Here is a 21,557-nt window from a genome sequence, read left to right as displayed (position 1 = left end):
TGATTTTAAATTTATTTTTATCTATAAAATATTTTAATTATAGACTATATTTTTCTTTAATCTAATGGATTCTATTTTTATGTGATTTAGTCGACTTGGAAGAATTGATATAAATATCTAAAAGAAACAATTATACATTCTAATATAAAAATTATTCCATACTATTGAAAAAAATAATTTTTTTTGGTCTTTGAATATCTTACAATTTAAAACTAAACATGGCCTATCTAAAGCCATATCTTAGAACTTAATCTTTATTTATAAATTTGAATCAATACCAATTCAAAATTTAGATTCTATTTTTAAATTTTTATTTTTTGGCTCATATTGTACTCTTGGACTATTGGTGTTCTAACTTTATGATCCCATTTTGCTTAATAATTCTAATCTAATACTATTTTTTGCAACAAAGTTAGCTCTAATACTTATTGATGGCAAATAAATCCTTATGAAATTAATTTCTTCATGCATTGAGCACTACTATCAATTTCTTTAGTTGTATGTTGGAAGTAATCTATGTTTATACTATGTTGTTTCTTTTCTATGTAGACATTTATATCTATTGCTTAATAAATTTTATAATATTTTATTATTAGATATTTCTATCTTTAAAATTTTACAAATTGTGTCTACATCCATATCATATGAAAACACTTTTAAGGTGTGTATTAAGTATTTTTTGTGCTTAAATTCACTATATGTCTATATTTATAATAAACATTTCTTCTATGTGTGTGTATAATCTACTAGGTATATTGCAATTAAATCCCCTTTGTTTTAGATTATGCATCATGGATAAATATTACTATTCATATAGCATTTACTTTCATATTTCTTTGATACTATTTATTGCTTTATGTCCTTTTATTGATTCATATATATATATATATATATATATATATATAATTTCCTTAATTTAATTAAGTTTTTTGTATTTATTGTATTGACTTGATCTTTGTTAAAATTTAATTTTCTTTGAGATTTGAGAGAGATAAATAGATCTTCTTTTTTATCTTTAGGCATATTACATCTTAATTATTATATGTATAGTTTATTCTTTATTTATTTATTTTTTGTAAAATTTGTTGATGTTTTTTCTTCTTTTTTTTATCACCATTATAAATTCTTCTTTATTAACTTTTTATCATTTTTTTCTAGTTACTAATTCTATATATCATTAATTATTATCTCTTTTTGCTTTGTCACTATTATTTTTATAGTTTGATTGTCTCAAAATCCAATCATGTGCATTAAACTTTGACTTGCTATCTTTAATGGCATTAAGTGTTGGGCACCCTTTAATTCTATTTTATATTATAAAATAGAACTGATATCAAATTGGTATATGGTTCTTATTGATTATTGATTATTATTATTATCATTAATATTATTTTAAAATTAATTAATTTTCATATAATTAGTGATAGTAATTTCTACTTCTTAATCTTTTCTTACTTGAATAAACATTGAAAATCTTAGCTCAAAAGTTTTGTTATTGTTTGAACCAATTCCAAGGACCTCTTCTAAATTGATGTTATTTTGTAACACAACTATTGGATGAAATAGAAAAAAAATAATTATAATAGGAAAGAATTCAATTGAAATATAGTAGCAAATTAATTTAGAAACATAAGTAAAAATTAGAAAGGTAATAAAATAATTAAATGCTATTATTTCTTTTTTATAAAGATGACTTTTACTTACTTTGTAGGACCATAAACAAGACAAAATAAAGTAGGTTAGCAAAAATAAAATTATAAGCATATTTAGGTAAATTTAAAAAATTGCTTCCAACATATATTGATATCCAAAGGGAACCTATTGTGAATCAAGGTTGAAATTAGACCTAGAAGCACAAAACCATAGACCTACAAGAAATGTGGGATTTTTTTGCTAATAAGAGAGATGGAATGGAGAGAAAACTTAATAAGATTTTTTTAGACATTGGTTTTGCAGGATTTAAGTAGATAATGACTTTCTAAATACTTTGTGAAAGCTTTGCTAAGTTAAGATTATTTTAGGTGTTTTTTATTTTATTTTATTTTATTTTTAAAAATAAGAAGGATTAAATTTTGCTAAATGTTGAAGTTTCATAGCAAATACATAAGTAAATTTTTTAAAATTTTTTAATATAATTTTATTGGATGTGTGTTGCAAAATTGAGCTTGATAAGACAATTAGATCAATGGTTGTTAAAATTCAAAAGAATTAGAGTCTCAAAAATTAAATTTTGAAGATTAGTAAGGAGTTTTATGATTTTGAGTAATTTGCTACTTAGATTGAAATGATTTTTTTTGTGAGTTAATAGTTGACTTTATTTCTAATATTTATAAATTTTTTTATAGCAAGTGAATAGTGCAAAATATAGTTATTGATGTTGATAGATTGACATCAAGAATGGAAGAGAAGAATGACCAAGATATAAGCAGATTAAAAGCATTTAGTCCCAATCTATAAGTTTCCTTCTCTTCAAATTTTGTATGCTTATTTTCAACTAATAAATCAAAAAATGTAGAAATTTTAAATTAACATGAATAATTAATTTATTAATTATTAATTTTTTAATCTACTAAAGAATTTATTAGAGATTTAACTAGATATTTTAAGGTATTTTTAAGATTTTCTTAATGATTTATTTAGGATTGATTAGGGTTTCTTTAGTATTAAATGAGGATTTTAAAGGATTATTTAAGATTTAATTGGAGTTGATTAGAGTGTGATAAGATATTTTTAGGGTTTTTAAAAAACTCATAAGAAATATTTAGCATAATTGGAATCTACCTTAAGTTATTAAAGATTTCCAAAAATGTATTTCTAAACTTCTTATGCATTGTTTTTGGGTTGTAAATCCAACTTCAAGATAAGATGAGATCCTACTACACCTATGTACTTAGTGTATTTCCAAGTTGATGTAAACATATCTCTAGTATTTGTTTTTAATAAGAAAACTAGACTAGTGATAAGTTTAGTCTAGAAGAAGATTCTTGGTAAAGATTGTCTTTTGCCTCTATTCTCTTGCTACTACCATCATTCCAAAATGTATTTCTAAACTCAATGTGTTTCTTGTCATTGTTTGCATTATGTGTGGTTTGTCCCTCAACTCAACATCTCAAATGCATATAACATATGAAGTCTTTATCTTGAATCTATTTTAACCTAATTTCTAAATTATAATTTTTTTATAGACAAGAAATATATATATATATATATATATATATATATGTATTTTTTTAGTTTAAAATCCAAGCTGATACTAGAATTGTTGTTGTTTGTATATGTACTTCTATTTATACATTTGATAGTGGCACAACCACATTCTTAGTTAATCTTAAAAACTTCTAAAAATATTGTTTTTAAAAAACTATGGTGTTGTACCATTGAGCCACCTATCACTCAAGTTGGTTAAAAATTATGATAAATTGCATCTTGAAATTAAAGAAAAAAAATACTCAATAGCAATAAGGACAAATAAAATGAATATAAAAACAAAGCATAAGCATATTCTAGAGATTTTATCAATAAGAAGTCTAATAGCTAAAATAAAGAATAGATGTAAAAGTATAAATGGCCTAACCTATTATACTAATAAAGGTCTTATACTTAAAGAAATTTCTTTAAAATAAAAATAGGAGAAGATAAATAAAATATATATTTTTAAAAATAAAACACATGAAGATTTTTTTCATACACAAGAGATTTAGAAATAATCAATAATAAGATGGAACCATTGGATAGCATATAAGACCAAAAACCTTAATTAATTTTAATCTTTTTGAATCTAGCAAACTGATATTAGAATTAAATGGTTGACTTTAGTCTTAATGCTGAACTCTTAACCATACTTATTGATAAGCATTTGTTGTATTAATTTGTAATATGTAACTTACTATTATTTATATTTAATAAAAAAGAAAATCTTGAATTCTACTTTGGTATTTTAATTTTTATTTATTATTAAGTTAATATTTTTTAAAATACTAGTTTTATATTTTTTATTTAAAAAAAAGTTGTATATTGTGTCTTTTATCATCACATGTAAAATCAGATAATTATTTTAAAAATTATTCTATACTATATATTTATATAAATTTATTATAATTTATAATATGTTCTTTAATATTATAAAAAAACAAAGTTCAATAAAGACATGAGAAAAAAAAAATCAATACTTTTTATTATATAGTTTAATGTTGGTAATATATAGTTGAAGAAAACATTGTATTGTATTCTTGTACAATGGAATTTAAGATTGTAAAGGTTTGTAACTTCAAAAAACTTGATCTTTTGATGGTTTTGTATTTTTCAATGGTTTATTATTACATTTAAGCTATGGTTGAGAAAAAGCAAGCTTTACTACTTTATAATCTAAACACACTGAAATGTTTTACTACAAAGTCCTTGATTTTTTTATATTAATACCTTCAAATTTTCTATCTAAAAAATAATAATAAAGCAAAGGAATAAATAACTACTTTGTGAATACAATGTATATAATTTTAAACTTTTTTTTGGCTTTATTTGTCCTATGTGATTAATTGTGAGTGTATAATTGAAGAGATTTTTATGCATAAATATGAGTATGAACTACATTTTTTATTAAATAATATTAACTCATAATTGCAGTGGGTACCATGTAATTTTCAACAGATACTTTTAAACATGGATTCACTCCAAAATTTTAAAAAAATAGATTTCTACTATGTTCATGATTCACTTCAAAATCTTTGATTGTTAAGCAGAATAGAATGTGTTTAATTTACTTGTTTTACTTAATATAATAATAGTTCAAAACACAATATTCAATTGTAATAAGAAGAAAATCACATCTTGGTGTTGCACAAAACCCTCAAATACCATAATGTACCATTTTAAAGTTTCACAAGTTATTATTGGTAATGTGTACATTAACTAAATTTTTATTTATAGGAGATGTCAACAACAGGTTGCTTTGTAATCTTCTGATTGCACAAGAAAGTTTGTAAGATTAATTGAATTTTGATTTTAATTCTACCTAAATTATTTAAAAGCATTAAAATCAAGCACAAAAATAGTAAAGAAAGAATGAGTAATTGTGGTATTGTAATCATAGTAGAAATCTATTTTTTTTTAAATGAAAATATTTATTTTATTATCTTGTTGAAAAAGAAACAATTTAAAATTAGATTATAAATGAAGGCTTCTTACATTATTAATCCTCTTTAACATTATCCAATAATTCCAACAATCTCTTGAAATTTGAGTAAAGTAAAAAGTAGAAAAATCTTCTTACGATCATAATTAGAATAAGAGCATCCCTGAAGACACAACATCTATACTTTTTTGTCTATACAAATGTCCGACAATTCTGCAGGAGTTGTGTTTTATTCCATTCTCTCACTCCCTGCCTCCTGTTAGCTCTCGTTTTTTTTACCACCAACCTCCAATTGTTTGACAATAGGCTCTCATTCAACGATTTCAGACCCTTGCTTCAACTACACACTCCAGAGAGCAAGAGTGTCACAAGTTGTAACCCCAAAGACTTACAAATGCAAGTGCTTCAGGAATTTTTGAAGCGAGGTTCCTGTTGGCTGACTAGCAGACAGATCAAGAACCATCAAATCTGGAGGTCAACATGAGGTAGTTAATAAACGTTAGCAGACTTTTTTTTCGATTTTTTAAAGCATAACCAAAGCTAACCATTGCTTACCCTGATCCAACGAGCTTCTCAAGGAATTCCAGTATCTCGCCTGACATTCAAACCTAGAATTGTGGAGATAAAAATATGTACCACTCGTATGTCCAGTGGGACAATCGCTTCCGACGTTGACTACGGTCATTAGTCTCACGATGATGGCTTGCTCGTGGCATATGGTGTCGTAGAAGCATCAGTTAGAATTTCCTGTCAGCTTCGGTATTCAAGACATACTTAGATGGAGACCCTGCAATGGAGATCGTTACAATCCCCACTCGTGGACTTGCTGTGGAAGATGTGGTAGCACTGGTGGCCTTCAATGCTGTCTTGAATTGCCCATGAAATCTGAACAAACTAGAAGACACCAAGGTTTAAGTACGACAACTGTGCCCCACAAAGGTAGTAGACTTCCTGCAACTCTGATCAAAGTGGTGCATTTTGATATGCACAACTCGGAGCTGGAAGGCAACCCACGCAAATGCTTAGAAAGTCTAGGTGCACTATGCAGGAAGAGTCATTTAAATGATTCCCACCATCTCTTGCTGCCTGATCGGCTATGATGACAGAGAACTGGACACTTCTACGAACCCGCCGAGCAATAGAAAAACGTGAATCACCTTCATTCTCAGAAAAGCATGTCAGAAATCATGCTTTTTCACACTTGAAAAAGAATACCGTGGCAAGGACGCCACTCACCTTGCGTCAGCTCCACAAACGAGAATGAGAAGGTACTGGACTTTATTACTCAGTTTATATTAATTGACATAAGCCAATCTGACGTTGCTATTACAGCATTCCATGATCAGTCTAGACAGTGATGTTCCAAAAGCTGGGAATAAGAACAGCAGGGGAATGAAACAAGTCATGGGACTAAGCCTAGTCATAAGTCCGAGCACTGGGACACTGGCTAAACGTACTCAACCACACTAAACTTCCATCTCACAGATGTCTTTGCTTCCTCGTGAAACCATATTCGACTTCAGTCCCTCAACAGCATTCCTTTGGTTGGGGCTTGACATTGGGCATTAATTCCTCCAAAACATGCTTGACTTTTTCCTACTGAAGGAAATCATCGCTTGCTCCATACTTTGCTTACCTACACTCTCAAGTTAAGACAAAATCTTGGGTTTAATAATAAAATTATGGTGTTTAACTTTAATCGTAACTTCACGATAAAGGAAGATTGAAAGAAGTCAAATAAGAAGATGCAGCATGCAACGCATTTTTTAATGAAATTATGGAGAAGCATACTTGGAACAATTTTCGAGACATACTGTGCAATGAATAATACCTTGTGTCATATTCGAAGTCTAGCTAAAACATCATCCACGTTTGTCAAGTCCCAGATAACTACCCTGCCATCAAGACCTGCACAACAATCTCATCATATGTATGTCACAGTGTTGCCGTAGGTTTAAAAGTAATAAGAGAAATGAAGCACGTTCCGCGGTAACTCTCTATAAATGCAAGCAATCATATAGAAGTACCTGATGTGCTGAACCGTTCAATAGACTTTTCTGGGTTTCTTTCTGAAAGAGGAGCGAGGGAACGAATCATCCTGCATCGCCCAGTAACAAGGTCACTTACATAACACTCGCACTTCATGAGTTCATATTGAAGTCTCAGATAATCGAATTTGATGCCTTGAGTACAAGCTGAATCTGGAGCGTTCAAACAAGACTTACGTGATGCAATTTTCATGAGTGGTGGTGGGGGCATTTTCTTCAAAGGGCTCACTGCCCAACCACTTGAACTTACCTTTCGCTGCAGCAAACTGAACCTCGCATAGAGTAACCCACAAAGCTATTTAGCTAGACACGCAGAGGATAATTGTCAATGCATACAATCATGTGGCAGATATTCAACATCTATAAAATTCCATTAGGAGATCCTTAATTAATCAAACGAATTCCTCTATTCCTGATATTGAACTCGTACCACGGTATCAGTCTTGGTCTCCGCAGGACGTTTCACCTCGTCCAAAAAAGAAATGAATTCCCTAGAATTCAAAAAAAACAGGGGCAAATAAGAAAGATAATTAAGCATGCCCGTATCAAATACAAAAAGAAATCTTACTCAGTAGTCTCTCGCAAAACATGCAGGAGCAATTGTGGACGATACATCATTTCAACACCAAAATCTTGAGAATATGGTAGTCAATGTACCAAATACGACTTTTATCAGATCCAAATAGCATGGGATTGCAATCAAATCCTCCAGCTACTAATCTTGTCTCTGATAAGAACAGAACCTACAAACCGCGAGGTACAATAAGCAACATAATCACGATTTCCAGATCCAATTCACATTCTCACCAGTTTCACGTACCAACAGCCGCCTGGCTAAGAATTCGCTCAAGATAAAATTGTTACAAGACGTAGTCTTCGATATTAGTGACACTACTTCCAAACAAAGCATAGCGAAAGATAAGTTGTGCCCAGTCTCAATTCAGGACAATCTTTTCGAACCATGATGACCTTTAAGTTGAGAACCCCCATAATTTACCCAAAAATCCTACAGGAAGTTTCTGTTGAATTATCTAGATTCATAAACCACAATTTTAATAAAGGATGCTAGTCGGGCATAGCTGACCTACATCACGCAGGGGTAAATGGCGAAGGCTTATTGAACGAGCACGTGGGTTTGGCCCAACATCCGTAACAAAATGAATGGTCGAATCATGTCCTTCACAAATACCAAGCACATGAGCACAAGTTGAATACTGGAACAAGTAACATCACATTAACCTGTTGCAAAAAATCAAATACTGAACTGCCAGGCAAGGAGATCATAGATAATGAAAACTGATCCAATCCGATCAAGAATATAAATGCTGGTAGTTCGATTCCGTTTCTGTAAAAGAAACTAGGCGGAGAGTTTCATTAAAACAAGATACATAACTTCCAGAACACAACAATATCCTGTTGTTTACTTGTTAGAAAAATTTATGAAGGTTAAAGTGTGAGGGGATATAAAAGCTTTATTCGACTCACCAACATAGGCCAGGCTGTTTCCACTTGGTGACCAATGCACGCCAAATGACCAACCACAAGCAAGGTCCAATTGAATCAACTCCTAGTAACCATGAAGACCATTACTAGTTAGAAGTGCTTTGGATGAAATATAACAGTATGAATAAATGACTTTAGTTACACCTAAAACAAACAAATAAATAAATAAAAAGCCGACCCCGCGATTCTGTTGACCTTCGTCGAAACAACAAACAAAGGAAACCCGATTTTAAGTGTCACAATAGTGGACACCTTAGATTGAAACTCCACACACTAAACCTCTGACAAACAGACCACTTTAAAGGCAAAGAGTAAACATCTGCACACCTCCCCGAACTTGACGTCACCAAATGCTGTCGTTGCATCTTTTCTGACAGGTCCGAACGGATCATTACAACATCATAATTTAGCATATTTTCAAACATTACAAATGACGTGACAAATCTTATATCCCTATCTTTCTAGTTAGGCAACATATCTGTAGCTTTTCTGCTTGTTGTTCAGCAATAATAACTTCAAGTTGTAGAACCTTTAGATAGCAATACTATGGAGTTACTGTAGAAAAATCTATAACTTGGAAACACATTGGAGGGACAGAGCATCAGCTGACCGTGCATCGACTCCTTTGATAAATGCAGAAAATATTCGACATTTGCTATCTGTTGACGTTGTGGCCAACAGGACCTACATATAATGTACAAACGAGGACTCAATAAGACTTGGAAGAATCTGAGAATTAAGGATAGTGCAAATATACAACAGAATGTAGAAACAGCACACGTGATGATAAGTAGGTGTACGTTATTCGGATGCCAGGCAACGCTCGTAATCGTGGAATGATGCTTTTTTCTAATTAGTTTGCTCACCCACCTGCAGAGAAACAAAATAAATTCCAACACTTGAAGCCAGTCTTCGCATATAATGTTCTGGAGTGCTCCAACTAAACTCGAAGGACTGTTTCATTCATCACGAAGGACAAAAAGGTCCGAAACTTATGGGCAAGCGAAAATGGAATACATTTCAAGATGAAGCATGTTTGGTACACTAAAAGTGATCAAATCATTTAAAACCTTCCAGCTTCTCATTGGCATGACTATTCAGTCAAATGAAGGTCTCATGCTTAGAAGCTTCCACTGACCATTCATCACAAAAAAAGCAGGTATTAAGTGTCTCGTAAAGAATAAACGTTCTTATAAAAGGGAAGTAATTTGCATACCAATTATTATCCTCTTCATAGTAGCATACGCAGACAGTCTTAGCACCACTTCCTACAACAAACTTATTTTCTGCATACAGAGAATGTAACCATGAATAAGTCAATACTGCTTGATAAACTCGGCACGTTCAAACGATCTTAAAAGCAAAAATTACATCATATTTTTGCACAAACAAGAATTTGAAAATTCGTAACACGTTTCTTTTCAGAGAAACTGACATAGAAAGAAAAATAGAATAGTGTACCCTGAGGACTCCACTCGACGGAGGTGGCGGCTCGATTTAAACGCAAGATGACCAGAGTCGCTTGCCATTGATCACCCTCTAAAGACCACACATACCTGTCACAGCCACAGTCAAGGTCATAAAGAACTGGAGACAATAATTTCTTTTAGAAAACGTAATGTCAGAAATCCGCATGTTCGAATTACCAATAATATCAAGTAGGTAGTAGTAATAACCATCTCTAGAATATGAAATATTAAACATTAAATATGTTCTTCAACTTGTAGAACTTGCAAATTGAAACTACTGAAGTTTCCAAACATCCTTGAGATAACAGCATCATGCGACTGACATCAAATTACAATGTCCGGGTTTGCTTACGAGTTCCGATCATGGGAGCAGGTAACAATCTTATTACTCTTCGGCGCCCAATCAATGCCCGAAACCAATTGTTCATGCTGCACCCAAGAAACATGACAGCTAAGAAAACAAGAAAAAATGAAGAACTTAATATTTCTAGGGTTTATAAGCAATTACAGCGCTACGAAACCATCACATACTGAATCAAATGAGTGCTTTAGCGAAGGACTTCAACACACATTAGGCTTGTCATTCTGAAGTTACCTACACCTACAACTCCAAACTATTTGAAGGAACTGTCAACAACTTTCGGAGAGCCTCTAAACACATCTATGATAAAAAGCCAGAAGTAACTGGCCGAAAAATCTTAGGGCACTAGTCACCTACAGTGTTTTGTTACTCCTCTCTAGCTCTGATGGCTTGCAGACTCACAGCTCAGAACTGACATTATGAACCCATAGCAGAAAAGAAAACCAAGTACCTTCTCAAGAACATAGACTCGCTCCCAAACTGAGTTTGAATCCATGGAGGCTTTGTAAATGTGAACCTCGTTGTTGTTTGGACAAAGAGCGACCACTGCATACCCGATGCGAATCGAGGTTAGTACACCAGTATCGTTTTGCTCCAAAAGAAAGAATTCATAGCGGAATACTTGAGTAGACTTGCTTAAAAAACTAAAAGAACACTATGAATCCAAGCTGTTCAGCCAAGTCCATATAACCTGCATAGTGCACCTCCACTCCTGTAAACACAAATCCTAGTAAAGAATGGAACGTGAATTGAGAAAATGGTGGAAGAAGTAGTCATACTGGACATATCCGAATTCCACGCATGGCATGTGATGCATTGCGCCAGATGCTGCACTCCAACAGCAGCCATGCCTACAAAATCACACACGGCAGCCAACATACTAAATGACGTAGTTCTGAAATTGTGCAGATTCTAAGACAGCAGATACACAACGGAATAACAATTATCGTCGAGATTGGAGTGCCCCCAAAAGATATTGTACTTCTCGAGATCCATATTACTCGTTTGTGAAAGGATAGACGAACTTAAAAGAAAGGTGGAACTAGTCATCATCTGTACTTTATTGTCTCAACTTTGCTGAGATGTTGGCACAGCGCTGCAGTGTGCACTGGAATTTTTCTGGATGAAGAGATGCTTCCTATAGCTGGTATCGAAACTTCTGCAAAAGAGCAAGATTTAAAACTGCTACTACTTCATAGCTCTGTACAAACCCACCGGACCTGGCCTCGTTTTTCAGCGATGTATAGCTTGGTCGAATGCGAATCAGAGGATTTCCAGTAAGAATCGAAACGAAAGTTATACCGTCCCTCGTGCAACACTCGTCCTATCTGGAGTCTACCACATGAATCTATGTGCGACAACCAGAATTGCGAGCTAAAGATACAATTCCTCGGAAGTAGCTTTCAAGAATAACATTTCTGCCCATACATATACATCCTACATAAGAAAAGTAATCTTGAAACAAATCGCACACTAAGACGCTCGGACGCAACATATCTTGCAGTGAAGGCAGAGAAATTAGGGCTGCAGAAATCGGTAAATGATAAACTGAACCTCAAGCAAACACAGCTGAACGATTCAAGTTGAGCGAAAAAGATCACCTGCGCACAGGCAACGATGCAATGTCGGTGAAAGAAATGGTTAAAAGGCGGATCCAACCAACCATAATCGATGTCCCTGCTAATCAGGAATGCCCCACCTCAGAGCTTGGGACTCTCCTGATTCCGTCACCAACAAAACCGGAATATGACGGAACCCAACTCCTGGATCGAGCATGCCACGACTCAGCGTCCACAAACAGAGTCGACTCGCAAGGCAATTGCTGAAAAAGGATATAATCTACTAAAAAAGGAAACGCGTCGTTCAGACCCCCCACGAAGAACGACCCACCTGCGTTCGGCCCATTCCCGTCCACCTCGGGACCAAAACCCTCCCCCTTCAACTCTGCACCATTAGAACTTGTAGCGACATCCGTTACAGGTTGCTCGTGTACAACCTCACGCTTACAATCGCTCGCCCTCGCAGGAGCTCATCAATTCCGAGTAGATTTTTTCTTGAGATCATCACCGAGGAACTATTCATGAAATTGCGAGGATTTGATGCTGACCCGGCGTCTCATGCTTTGCAATGATTGATTGCAACCCCATTAGTGAGCTCCTCATCACAAGGTAGTAGTCTTTCAATCCTTACTAACCTATTCCAACGTATGCTTAATCTTGATATTTCATTGTGTACCTATCTGCACGTCTAACTGTAAGCCGTTATAGGGTGTGTTATTTTGAGTTTGTGGTTGGTATTGTGACGATGGATTGCTGCATGCCACTCCTGCTTGGTCGCGGAGGAAGCTAGGTAACTAAGAGCTTCATAATGGGTTCTGGAATCCCATTTGAACCTATCTTCAAAAGCTGAGGTTCAGTTTCATGGTTATTGGATTTTCTGTTTAGGGTTCAAGGTCTTCCCCCGGATTGAGCAAGGTTTTTCAGTAGTCGGAAGCTTGCTGCTTGCGGGAAATTTTCTAGGGTTTTAGAATGATAGCGCAGTTTGGAGGGATGATTTTGTTGGTTTTGTTGTCAGGGCACTTTGTGAAGGCTCGCTATGTTCTGGAATTTTGTTTTCACAGAGTTCGAAACGAAGAAGTTGGACGAGTTTGAGGATTGGGAAATAAAGCGGTCGAAGCAGATGTTAAGTTAGCATGGGATGAAGCGTACCGAGGGCAGGTTACAGGAGTCGAGGTGTGTGGACGTCCAGGTGGAAACCCCTTCAGGTATGGCGCATTCGCCGGATTGTTCCTACGCGAAAATGCAATGTAGGAAGGCGGGGCTCAAGAGGCGGCGAAGAATTAGTGACAGGAATGTGAGTAGTCCTGTAAAAGTGGAGCGTCTGAGGTCAGCCTCGCGCAAGGTTTCACCGAGCAAGCGGCTTCAAACGACGGCAGAGGAAACGCAGGAGGAGAATCGGGTCCCTCTGACGCCGGGTGTGAGCTACACGCAGAACGTACGGGACAGTGACGTGGTAGATAATGGCTCCCATGAATCAGATTTCCTGTGTCGCCAATCATTGCTAGCGGAACTACGTCGAAGGAATGAGGTAATGCTCGCTGTGCAGAGACAGCGGAATGCCGCCATTGCAGAGGGGCAAATGCTGCCAGATCACGAGTGCGACCAGTCAATGGAAACGGAGCTCTTAGAGGAGCTGCGGCGGACAAATGAATTGATAGAGTCAGCTCGGAAGCAACGGGATGATGCAATTGCTCCGAAGCAGCTGCAGTTGGAGGAACAGCGAAGGGTTACACACAAGGCCAGTCGAGATCTCACTGCTGTTCAGAAACCACGTGATGATGCGTGTAAGGAATCGGGGACGCAATCGAGATTTCAACTAGAGGACGAACACCAAATTCAAACTGAGCTTCCGGAACAGCTCCTTCAGGCACAGGAAGAGCTCAAGGTTGCCAAAAAAGAGCGTGACGGTGCAGTTGCAGAGAAACATTCGCAGCTGGAACGACAATGTGACCATGTGTTTGAAATTGAGATGGGGCTGCGAATGGAGTTGCAGCGGGTTGCCAACGAGCTCGAGACCACGCGTCAAGAGCGTGAGAAGGCAATTTTGGAAGTGCATTTGGATCAGGAACATCTGCGTGAGCAGATTCGCCAGATAGAGTTAGAGCTACGTGGAGCAATTCAGCAGAAGGTTGAAGAGCTCAAGGTCGTTAAGAAAGAGCGTGATGCGGCCATTAGGGAGAAATACTCACAGCTAGAACTCCAATGTGATCAGATAACAGAGGTGGAGATGGAGTTGCAAAGAGATCTGCAGGAAGTGCTTGAAGAGCTTCAGAGCATACAAGAAGAGCGTGATACTCAACCAAACCAGAACTGCTCGCAGAATGGAGCAAGCCTGCAGGAACACTTCGACAAAGTTCGAGAGATAGAGCAAGAGCTGGCACAATCGAGGGAGAAGCTTAATTGTCTCAGAAAGCAGTATAGCGTCACTTTCGAATCCAAGCTTCCCAGTTCAGAGTCGTGGATTAGCAACGAAGAGAGGTTTGGGATTTTGTTGTAAATGCAAAGTAGCCCCCGGATGCGTAAGGTTCAAATTCTGGAACTTGGTTTCATATTAACAGGATCAGGATTTTAGTTTATACCTTCCAAGTGGTATCACTCCACTTTCACAGGAGGTGCAACGGCCCAAGTGTGTGTATCATTTTCTCTTCTGTAAACAGCAGTATTATTTTGATTGTTATCATTATTTGCCTTTTTATACGCCCAGATTAAGTATTCAATGAAGCAAAAAAAAAAACATTAAATGCGATTGCAAGTCTGAAATTTCCTTTCAAAATCATGCTGCACGTACAAGTTAAACTCAAAAGATCCATTCACATTCGAGAAAGTAGCATGGTAAAGATTTATGCTTCGAAGCAGCTGCACCCGTCAGAAACATAGGAAGAATGAATTAGCATTTGCAGATGGTACAAGAAGGTTGCCAAATTAGGCCCCAGTAACGTATCTACAGTACAAGCCGTGTCGGAGATTTGAAGCTGCTTCACTTCAATTCGTTTTATTCGGCAGGGAGAGACTGGGGCGCCTGGATGGCGACACGGTCAGTGAAGCATTCGTCTTCATCACGTCTTTACAAGCTTGCTCCAACATGGCAAGGAACTCTCGCATGACCATAAACACTTTCAAAGGCTGTTTGCTCTTCGCCGTGTCTGCCTCTCCGTAAAAATATATACTAATATCCTTTACACTCGCTAACACTGCTTCTAGGTCCCTTTGGACCATCCTCACCTCTGCCTCGGCATCCACCACAAAGTCCATCATCTTCTCCTTAAAAACATCGTCACCGAGGTCATAACCAGCGGTTTCAACTGCGTCGCTGGTAAACACTCGCAGCTCCTCCAGCGTCGTCTTTGTGTTCTGCAATCCTATCTGGAGCCTGCTCACCGCAAGCTTCAAAGCTACGAGTTCTAGACTACCAGCCTTCCTGACGTGCACTAACTCGTTCGGAATCCCTCTCACTACGTCCATTCCTATCCTTTTGAAATCGTCCCTACCGTCACTATTGCTAAACTCACCCTGGCACCGCTCCAACTCAGCTTCCATGCTTCTGGCAAAATGAGAAAGGGGTGAAGAAGGAGTTGTGGCGCAGGGAGTGGTGCACGCCGAGCTCATCTGGCTTGTTGGTGTCGAGCCGTCGTCAAACCCGGCGAGCCTCGCAGCTCGTGCTCCTTCCGCCTTGATGATCTCAGTGATCACGAAGTGCAAGAGTGTCGTCTTCCCATCAACTCCTTTCACGTCGGCAAGTTTTAGCAGCGTGTCCAGCTTGAAAGCTTTCGCATCTCCTCGGAACGTCCCCATGTTGAGCCGGTTGCCAGTTTTCAACACTGCTTCCAGCAGCTTTGTAAATGTGCGGCTGCTCTTCAGCTCCTTGCAGGCCATCTTCACCATGATCCAACATCATGCACAAGAAATTAGGCACAAGTCACTATAGCGAATTGGACTAGCATCGAAACTAACTGATCGAAATTGTTGGGAGGGGACCTTCCATTACCTGGAGTGTAGTGATTGTATCCTGAATATGGCGAAGCTCTTCCTCGAACGATGCCCTATAAAGCATGGCTTGAAGACGCTCAAACGCATTTGGGATCTGAAGAAGACCCAGGATGAAGCGATCTGCTGGACCCAGTATCGTTGTATCTCCCTGAAATTGCTTGAACTTGGTGATCTCTTCGTCCGTGGGAGTCATCTTCACGAGAATCTCTAGAATCTCCTGGTCCAGGCCCTCGCCCTCTACCAGCGCATCACAGACTTCCATCTTTGATAAGCCCCGAGCGCGTAGCTGGATGGCAATGTTGTGAGCTTTCCTTGGATCGAGAATCTCACTCTTCGCGGATACAGAAAGTTTAGAGGACTGCCTCGTGATGCTGCCTGCAGAGGTGCTTGGAGCCACACCGAATAAATTCTCGATCATTTCTTCGTCCAGTCTATATAGGACAACAACCAGGAGATTAATCACATTGATAAGTCTCAGATTACGGTACGAAAATGTCAATATCCTCGCAAAGGTGAGCAAGGCGATCCGCGGACTTACTCCATGGAGTTGCTCATGTTGTCCCACACCATCCGAGTGCGTGACTCAGGCTTGAGCTTGTCCCAGTGGAGAGGTCGCATCTTCTGATTCGATTTGATGGAGCGTTGCTCGGCTCTGAAGATCTCTTTGTTCTCTCCCAGATCAGGTCTTGCAGGTAATATCAATGGAGCCAGCTTCGGAATCGACCGACTGCGTGATTCACTGCTACTAAGCATAGGAGGGGGTGGAGGGGAGGGAGGCGGAGTGAGCTCTTTGCATGGGAGAGTTGCGGGTGGTTGAGATGGTGGCGGAGTGAGCTTTCGTCCTTCATCTGCTGATGGTGGAGGGGATGGAGGTGGGGTGAACTTCCTACTCGACAGAGACGGCGGAGGTGGAGGTGGAGGTGAAGGCGGCGGTGCAGGCTTTTTCGAAGGGAGATTAGTTGAGAATGGCGGCGGAGGAGGGGCTGGAGGAGGGGGAGGGGGTGAAGGTGGAGGAGGAGGTGAAGGTGGAGAAGTATTATCTTCGCTACCTTTCCCGAGCGGTGATCTGGGAGGAGGCGACGTAGCTACATTAGACAGAGTGGCTGGTCGACGTGCGGAAGGAGAGGAAGGGGATGGCGAAGCAGCAATGGTCAGTGCAGATTTACACAAGGCACGAAATGAAGGGCTCTCGACATCAAGCTGGGAGCCTAAACGGGACGGAGCGCGGAGAGGGTAGGGTGGAGAGGGAAGGGGCTGAAACGGGACAGGTAGAGGAGGCGGGGGAGGAGAGGGACAGTAGTGGGCAATTGTCCACTTCGACTCCGCTTGCTTCATATCCCGACGAAGCTCCTTCAATGTCTTCTCCCTGGGCGAGTCTCGCCCCTCCCCCTCCTCAAGCGCCATGGGAAGCGGTACAGGTGGAGGAGGAGTGGAAGGGGGCGCAACAAAAGTAGGGTTGTGCAAAGCTGCATTGGCGTGCAAAGCTCCGTTGGTGTGCCCAGCTGCATTAGTTTGCACAGACAGCCGAGATGGTACATGATCCCACGAAGCGGGAGTGAGATTGTTGCCGAACGGGGGAGGAAAATAATTGTGAGCAGTTGGGGAAGCTGGCAAGGAACTCGGATGCGGCGTCAGAGGGCTGAGTGATTTCAGTGCTTCCAGTCTGTTGTCCGCTTTAATCCCCGAGCTTGTCACGAGCGATCCTGGTGGTGATGATGATGTGTGGTGGTAAGTAGGCAGTGAAAAGGATCGAACTGACCATCCACCGGGTTTGTTGTGCTCCTCTCTCGCTGGCGACGAAGCTATGGTGTGTGATCTGCTCAAGGTTCCCAGCAAACTTGCCGACTCACTCTCAGACTTCCATTTCTTCGGCGTCTTCGGAGTCTTCGGGTTTGGCGGTATTTTGGTTAAAATCTCTATGTCGCCCAATTCTGCTCTGCTGTACCGCACTCCCATTTGTTCCGAGCCTTCTACGCCCGTGTAGAATACTTCGCCCACCAGATCATCGCACTGGCTCGAACCGAAACTCCCGGTCATGTGCTTATCGCTGAAACTTCCGGACAAAACCCAGTCCTTCGAACCTCTCGACGATGGCTTGGCTCTGGTACAGATAGGAATGTCCTGCTCCACAATCCTCTCCCCAGACGGACTGTCACCGAATGCCGCATTGTTCCCCCAATTGAATCGTTTAGACCTCGTCTGCGCTACAAGCGCATGCTCAAAATCTGCCAAGGTCGTTTGTCCCCTCTTGCTACGATTCACGTCATCGTCAGACCATTCTTCACGAATTTGACTAACGGCATTTGCAACGTAGAAATTTCTTTGATCCTGCAAAGCCTTCTTGTACGCATTCTTTTTGTACCAGAAAAAGATGAGAGCAATCACTGCGAGCACGAGAAAAGCTGCGAGAATGCCTACTATGCCAACCCATGAGATACCGATTGCCGATTGGGGAGGTAAATTCCCTACTGGAAGGGGTGCAGGAGGCCCAAAATGACCTGGAGTTTGGACAGGGACTGGAGCTGGAACTAGAGCTGGGGCACGCGCTGGAGCCTTCACTGGACCGTCGGCATAAACCTCCACCGTCGAATTTGACATCGTAGAAACCGTCCAACACTACTGAAATCTTCGGGAATAAATGTAGTCGCTCGAAATTGAGAGCTGCACGCTGCATCGCTGCGGGGAAGAATGCCCTGCTCGTATACTACCAATTGGTTCATGGTTTTACTCTGACAAGCTTTCGCATCTTCCCAAAACGCTGGTACATATGTGGAATGTCTTCTTGTCATAATATGCTACCCCAGCTGCACGCCGTAGGAATAACAAGCTTGTCAATACGAGTTTCCGGCATGGAAAATGCCGTCCAACAGCTTTAGCTTGCGAAACTTGCAAGATGAGGCAAGTAGGTACTGCGTTTCTCACCTTGCCGGGCATCGTGCAAAGCAAAACGCGCCACCTGACATACTCCACTCGTTATCATACCTACGATCACCAGAAAGATATGTGTCAAGCCAGGTCGTTCGGGAGATTTGACAGGAAGACAAGAAGGGATCGAAGACTTGGAGTTGAAGGCGGAGGATCCGATAAGATTTGGGTTGGCGAATTCTACCACGGAATAATTACCCACAGACTTAGAGGATGCTGAAAAGTACTTTGATACATATATCTTCACAGGGACGAAAAGCTTGTGGAATCCCTTCAGAGATGAATTACGAGGATTTTAATACAGCCAAAGACAAGAAGACCAGAAGCTTTCCCTGCAGAGGAAGATACTAAGTGAAGCACGATTCCGGTTTTCAAGCACTAAAACTATACCGTTCAAAAATGCAACGATTGCACTTAGGTCCTACAGAAACAGCCGCTTCTCACGGCTCTCTGCGAACCAGCATTGGAGTTCAACGAGAACCTGGCCAGTAGCAGAACCTGACGGTAAACATCCGGGCAAGATCACATTCCAATTCCACATGTGGGATCTTCGAGTTACATCACTCGCACAACTGGATCTGGATAGTTCACTCTTTGTAGCTACTACTTCGAGTCTGTATAACTAGATCCATAATTATATCCGAATTACACCAGCACTGTCAACTTAAAAATCCACAACCCTGCTCCCCGCACTCACTCACGTCGAAAAAAGCGAAAGAAGACACAATGCGATCTCCGTGGTTGATTTTTCGTAATCCCCACATTGTCGGGAAGAAAAATGATGGCAAAATCACCTGCAGACCTCCAGAGACATAGCGATCCGGTGTCCCAGCGATAACTCGACATCTACCGGGAGTTGGGCATCAACATCCTCTCGCTTGAATCCATTTCCGGAACTCTTCGCCTGGTGAACTACTACCATGCTATCCGACTACCGCCCTTCGTGCAAACTCCTGCAACATCAGCGAGACCGGCCCACATTTCCCGATACCAACCCTCCCCCCCCCTCTCTACCTCTCCCCCTCGCTCGAAAGTCGGTCTGCGCCTCGACCAAGCGATAAAGTCGCTCCAATCTCGGTCCCCAAACCTCTAGATTGTTTTTGTTACCCTTTTTCTACGCGAGGGTGGGAAGAAGAGACGAGGTCATTACCCCGAAAGTTTTTATATACGAGCACTGCTACGCCCATGGTCGCCTCCTTCTCGTCATGAATCAACAGTGGAACTGGATTCGCTGGGCATGAGCTGCCTTCCAGTCCATTCCAGGTTCCTCCTGAGGATGAGATGGAAAGTCACTCGCAGTCTATTTATAAGCTCGCCGGTCTCATTCCCGATCGATTCCCATCGATGTTTCACCAGTCACGCAGCTCAACCCCCTTTGCTCGATGGATGCAACTCGCCCTCATTCATCGCAACTCATCAACCTCCCTCAAATCTCGAAATACTTGGTTTAATCCAAATTTGGAGAACTCTCTAAACTCTACAAAGCTCTCGTCATTCCGGACACCGTCAAACCGAGATAGGGACTATCAACACGAAACCCGGCGAAGCGGTTTGAAACTGGGAACTGTTAGGGATTGTAACTGTTGTTGATGATTCACCGCTTCAAGGCGCTTGTGGATTTGAATGGGAAATGAAGAGCTGGGTATCGTTGAACTCAGTCAGCAGATTTTGAAGTCACTTGATCTCTGCGAAGTCTAGAGAAAATTCACTGTTACACGCAAGATCTACAAACACAGACACTCCGTGTGTACGATCCCAGCGGCGCTCTCCCCTCAGCTAGACCAAGTCAATTGAGTCTACGTTCATCCATTTTCGCAACGTAAATCCATCCGTTTCTACTCATTCGTTCATCGGTCATGCAAGCCCGCGCGGTAATGAGCTTCGGTGCTCTGATTCCGTGGCTCTACACGTGCGCGCGGTTTCAGATCCACGCGCCTATAGGATAAGGCGCTCCATCACCCCGGGTGCAGGACCTCCAACCGCCTATAATTGGAGTTCGTTTATAGGGGTGGGAGTGCGCGGTCATGGGTTGGGAGGGTTCTGAGTGAGAAGTTTCCTGGCCGGTTGCTGTCTCTTCCTCTTCATTCCCGCCACTCTCCCGACGTGGCGGATGAACAGTTGGTTTCAATTCGTTCATCCAATCGCGTATTTTTCATTCGTTGGTATTATGTGGATGAAGAGAAACATTAGGATTGATAGTGGTCTTTTAAAATCAATGTTTTGTTGTACATCGGAAAATAACACCAATATTAATTAATTAATTAATAATAACAATAATACAAAACCTAGAGTCAAAAGATTGGTTAATTGTTTGCATCTCTTCTTTCATATATATATATATATATATATACATACATATATACACATATGTGTTGTTGCAAAGTATGATTGATTCAACAAATCATTTTATATTGTTTTCTTCATTCTTTTATGAAATAAAATAATAAATTAAAAAAAACATTAAAAAAAAGAAAAAGAAAAAGAAAAGAACTAACAAGCATGCGAATTGTACATGTTACACTTTCAAAACATTATTTAAATTGGAAATCCGCATTAATTACTCCACATTGTTGT

At 39.5% G+C, this 21,557-nt stretch overlaps 3 protein-coding genes across 10 annotated transcripts; 1 reads left to right on the top strand and 2 right to left on the bottom strand.

Annotated features, from left to right (window-relative positions):
* Positions 1-6,392: 6,392 nt before the first annotated feature.
* LOC112295504 (actin-related protein 2/3 complex subunit 1A) lies at positions 6,393-12,545 on the bottom strand. Of its 5 annotated transcripts, XM_090244211.1 has the most exons (19): positions 12,403-12,544; positions 12,114-12,275; positions 11,572-11,671; positions 11,292-11,363; positions 10,964-11,058; positions 10,504-10,580; positions 10,144-10,238; positions 9,899-9,968; positions 9,483-9,552; positions 9,293-9,366; positions 9,010-9,052; positions 8,665-8,746; positions 8,268-8,356; positions 7,837-7,922; positions 7,610-7,670; positions 7,357-7,445; positions 7,159-7,229; positions 6,963-7,039; positions 6,393-6,767 (listed from the first exon to the last, which is right to left on the bottom strand). In XM_090244211.1, exons 4-18 carry the CDS (start codon positions 11,359-11,361, stop codon positions 6,969-6,971), a joined length of 1,143 nt encoding a protein of 380 aa, XP_090100337.1. In that variant the 5' UTR covers positions 11,362-11,363; positions 11,572-11,671; positions 12,114-12,275; positions 12,403-12,544; the 3' UTR covers positions 6,393-6,767; positions 6,963-6,968. The 5 variants fall into 5 exon arrangements, with proteins under 5 accessions (XP_090100337.1, XP_073396612.1, XP_090100338.1 ...); XM_073540511.2 differs by lacking the exon at positions 12,114-12,275 and having other exon boundaries at positions 12,403-12,545; XM_090244212.1 differs by lacking the exon at positions 11,572-11,671.
* LOC112295503 (uncharacterized) lies at positions 12,539-14,748 on the top strand. 3 transcript variants are annotated; one of them, XM_024547204.3, is made up of 2 exons: positions 12,539-12,680; positions 13,133-14,748. In XM_024547204.3, exon 2 carries the CDS (start codon positions 13,210-13,212, stop codon positions 14,566-14,568), a length of 1,359 nt encoding a protein of 452 aa, XP_024402972.1. In that variant the 5' UTR covers positions 12,539-12,680; positions 13,133-13,209; the 3' UTR covers positions 14,569-14,748. The 3 variants fall into 3 exon arrangements, with proteins under 3 accessions (XP_024402972.1, XP_024402973.1, XP_024402974.1); XM_024547205.3 differs by having other exon boundaries at positions 12,543-12,680; positions 13,087-14,748; XM_024547206.3 differs by lacking the exon at positions 12,539-12,680 and adding an exon at positions 12,730-12,861.
* Positions 14,749-14,910: 162 nt separating this feature from the next.
* On the bottom strand, positions 14,911-20,611 carry LOC112295502 (uncharacterized). Of its 2 annotated transcripts, none has more exons than XM_090244210.1 (5): positions 20,134-20,611; positions 18,981-19,040; positions 16,597-18,862; positions 16,057-16,489; positions 14,911-15,944 (listed from the first exon to the last, which is right to left on the bottom strand). In XM_090244210.1, exons 3-5 carry the CDS (start codon positions 18,654-18,656, stop codon positions 15,054-15,056), a joined length of 3,384 nt encoding a protein of 1,127 aa, XP_090100336.1. In that variant the 5' UTR covers positions 18,657-18,862; positions 18,981-19,040; positions 20,134-20,611; the 3' UTR covers positions 14,911-15,053. The 2 variants fall into 2 exon arrangements, with proteins under 2 accessions (XP_090100336.1, XP_024402968.1); XM_024547200.3 differs by lacking the exon at positions 20,134-20,611 and adding an exon at positions 19,778-20,055.
* Between the last annotated feature and the right edge of the window lie 946 nt (positions 20,612-21,557).

The sequence above is a fragment of the Physcomitrium patens genome, chromosome 18, assembly GCF_059467195.1.
Source record: "Physcomitrium patens ecotype Gransden chromosome 18, ASM5946719v1, whole genome shotgun sequence".
Taxonomy (NCBI): Eukaryota; Viridiplantae; Streptophyta; class Bryopsida; order Funariales; family Funariaceae; genus Physcomitrium; species Physcomitrium patens.
This window is presented reverse-complemented; position numbering and strand designations above follow the sequence as displayed.

Coding starts and splice junctions, on each gene's coding strand:
- LOC112295502 (XM_090244210.1), bottom strand. CDS start 18,656: ATGTCAAATTCGACGGTGGAGGTTTATGCCGACGGTCCAGTGAAGGCT. Junction 16,490..16,596: donor AACATGAGCAACTCCATGGA/GTAAGTCCGCGG, acceptor TGTCCTATATAG/ACTGGACGAAGAAATGATCG. Junction 15,945..16,056: donor ATACAATCACTACACTCCAG/GTAATGGAAGGT, acceptor ATCATGGTGAAG/ATGGCCTGCAAGGAGCTGAA.
- LOC112295504 (XM_073540511.2), bottom strand. CDS start 11,361: ATGGCTGCTGTTGGAGTGCAGCATCTGGCGCAATGCATCACATGCCAT. Junction 11,059..11,291: donor GTGGAATTCGGATATGTCCA/GTATGACTACTT, acceptor TCGGGTATGCAG/TGGTCGCTCTTTGTCCAAAC. Junction 7,446..7,609: donor AGACCAAGACTGATACCGTG/GTACGAGTTCAA, acceptor TGCGAGGTTCAG/TTTGCTGCAGCGAAAGGTAA.
- LOC112295503 (XM_024547204.3), top strand. CDS start 13,210: ATGAAGCGTACCGAGGGCAGGTTACAGGAGTCGAGGTGTGTGGACGTC.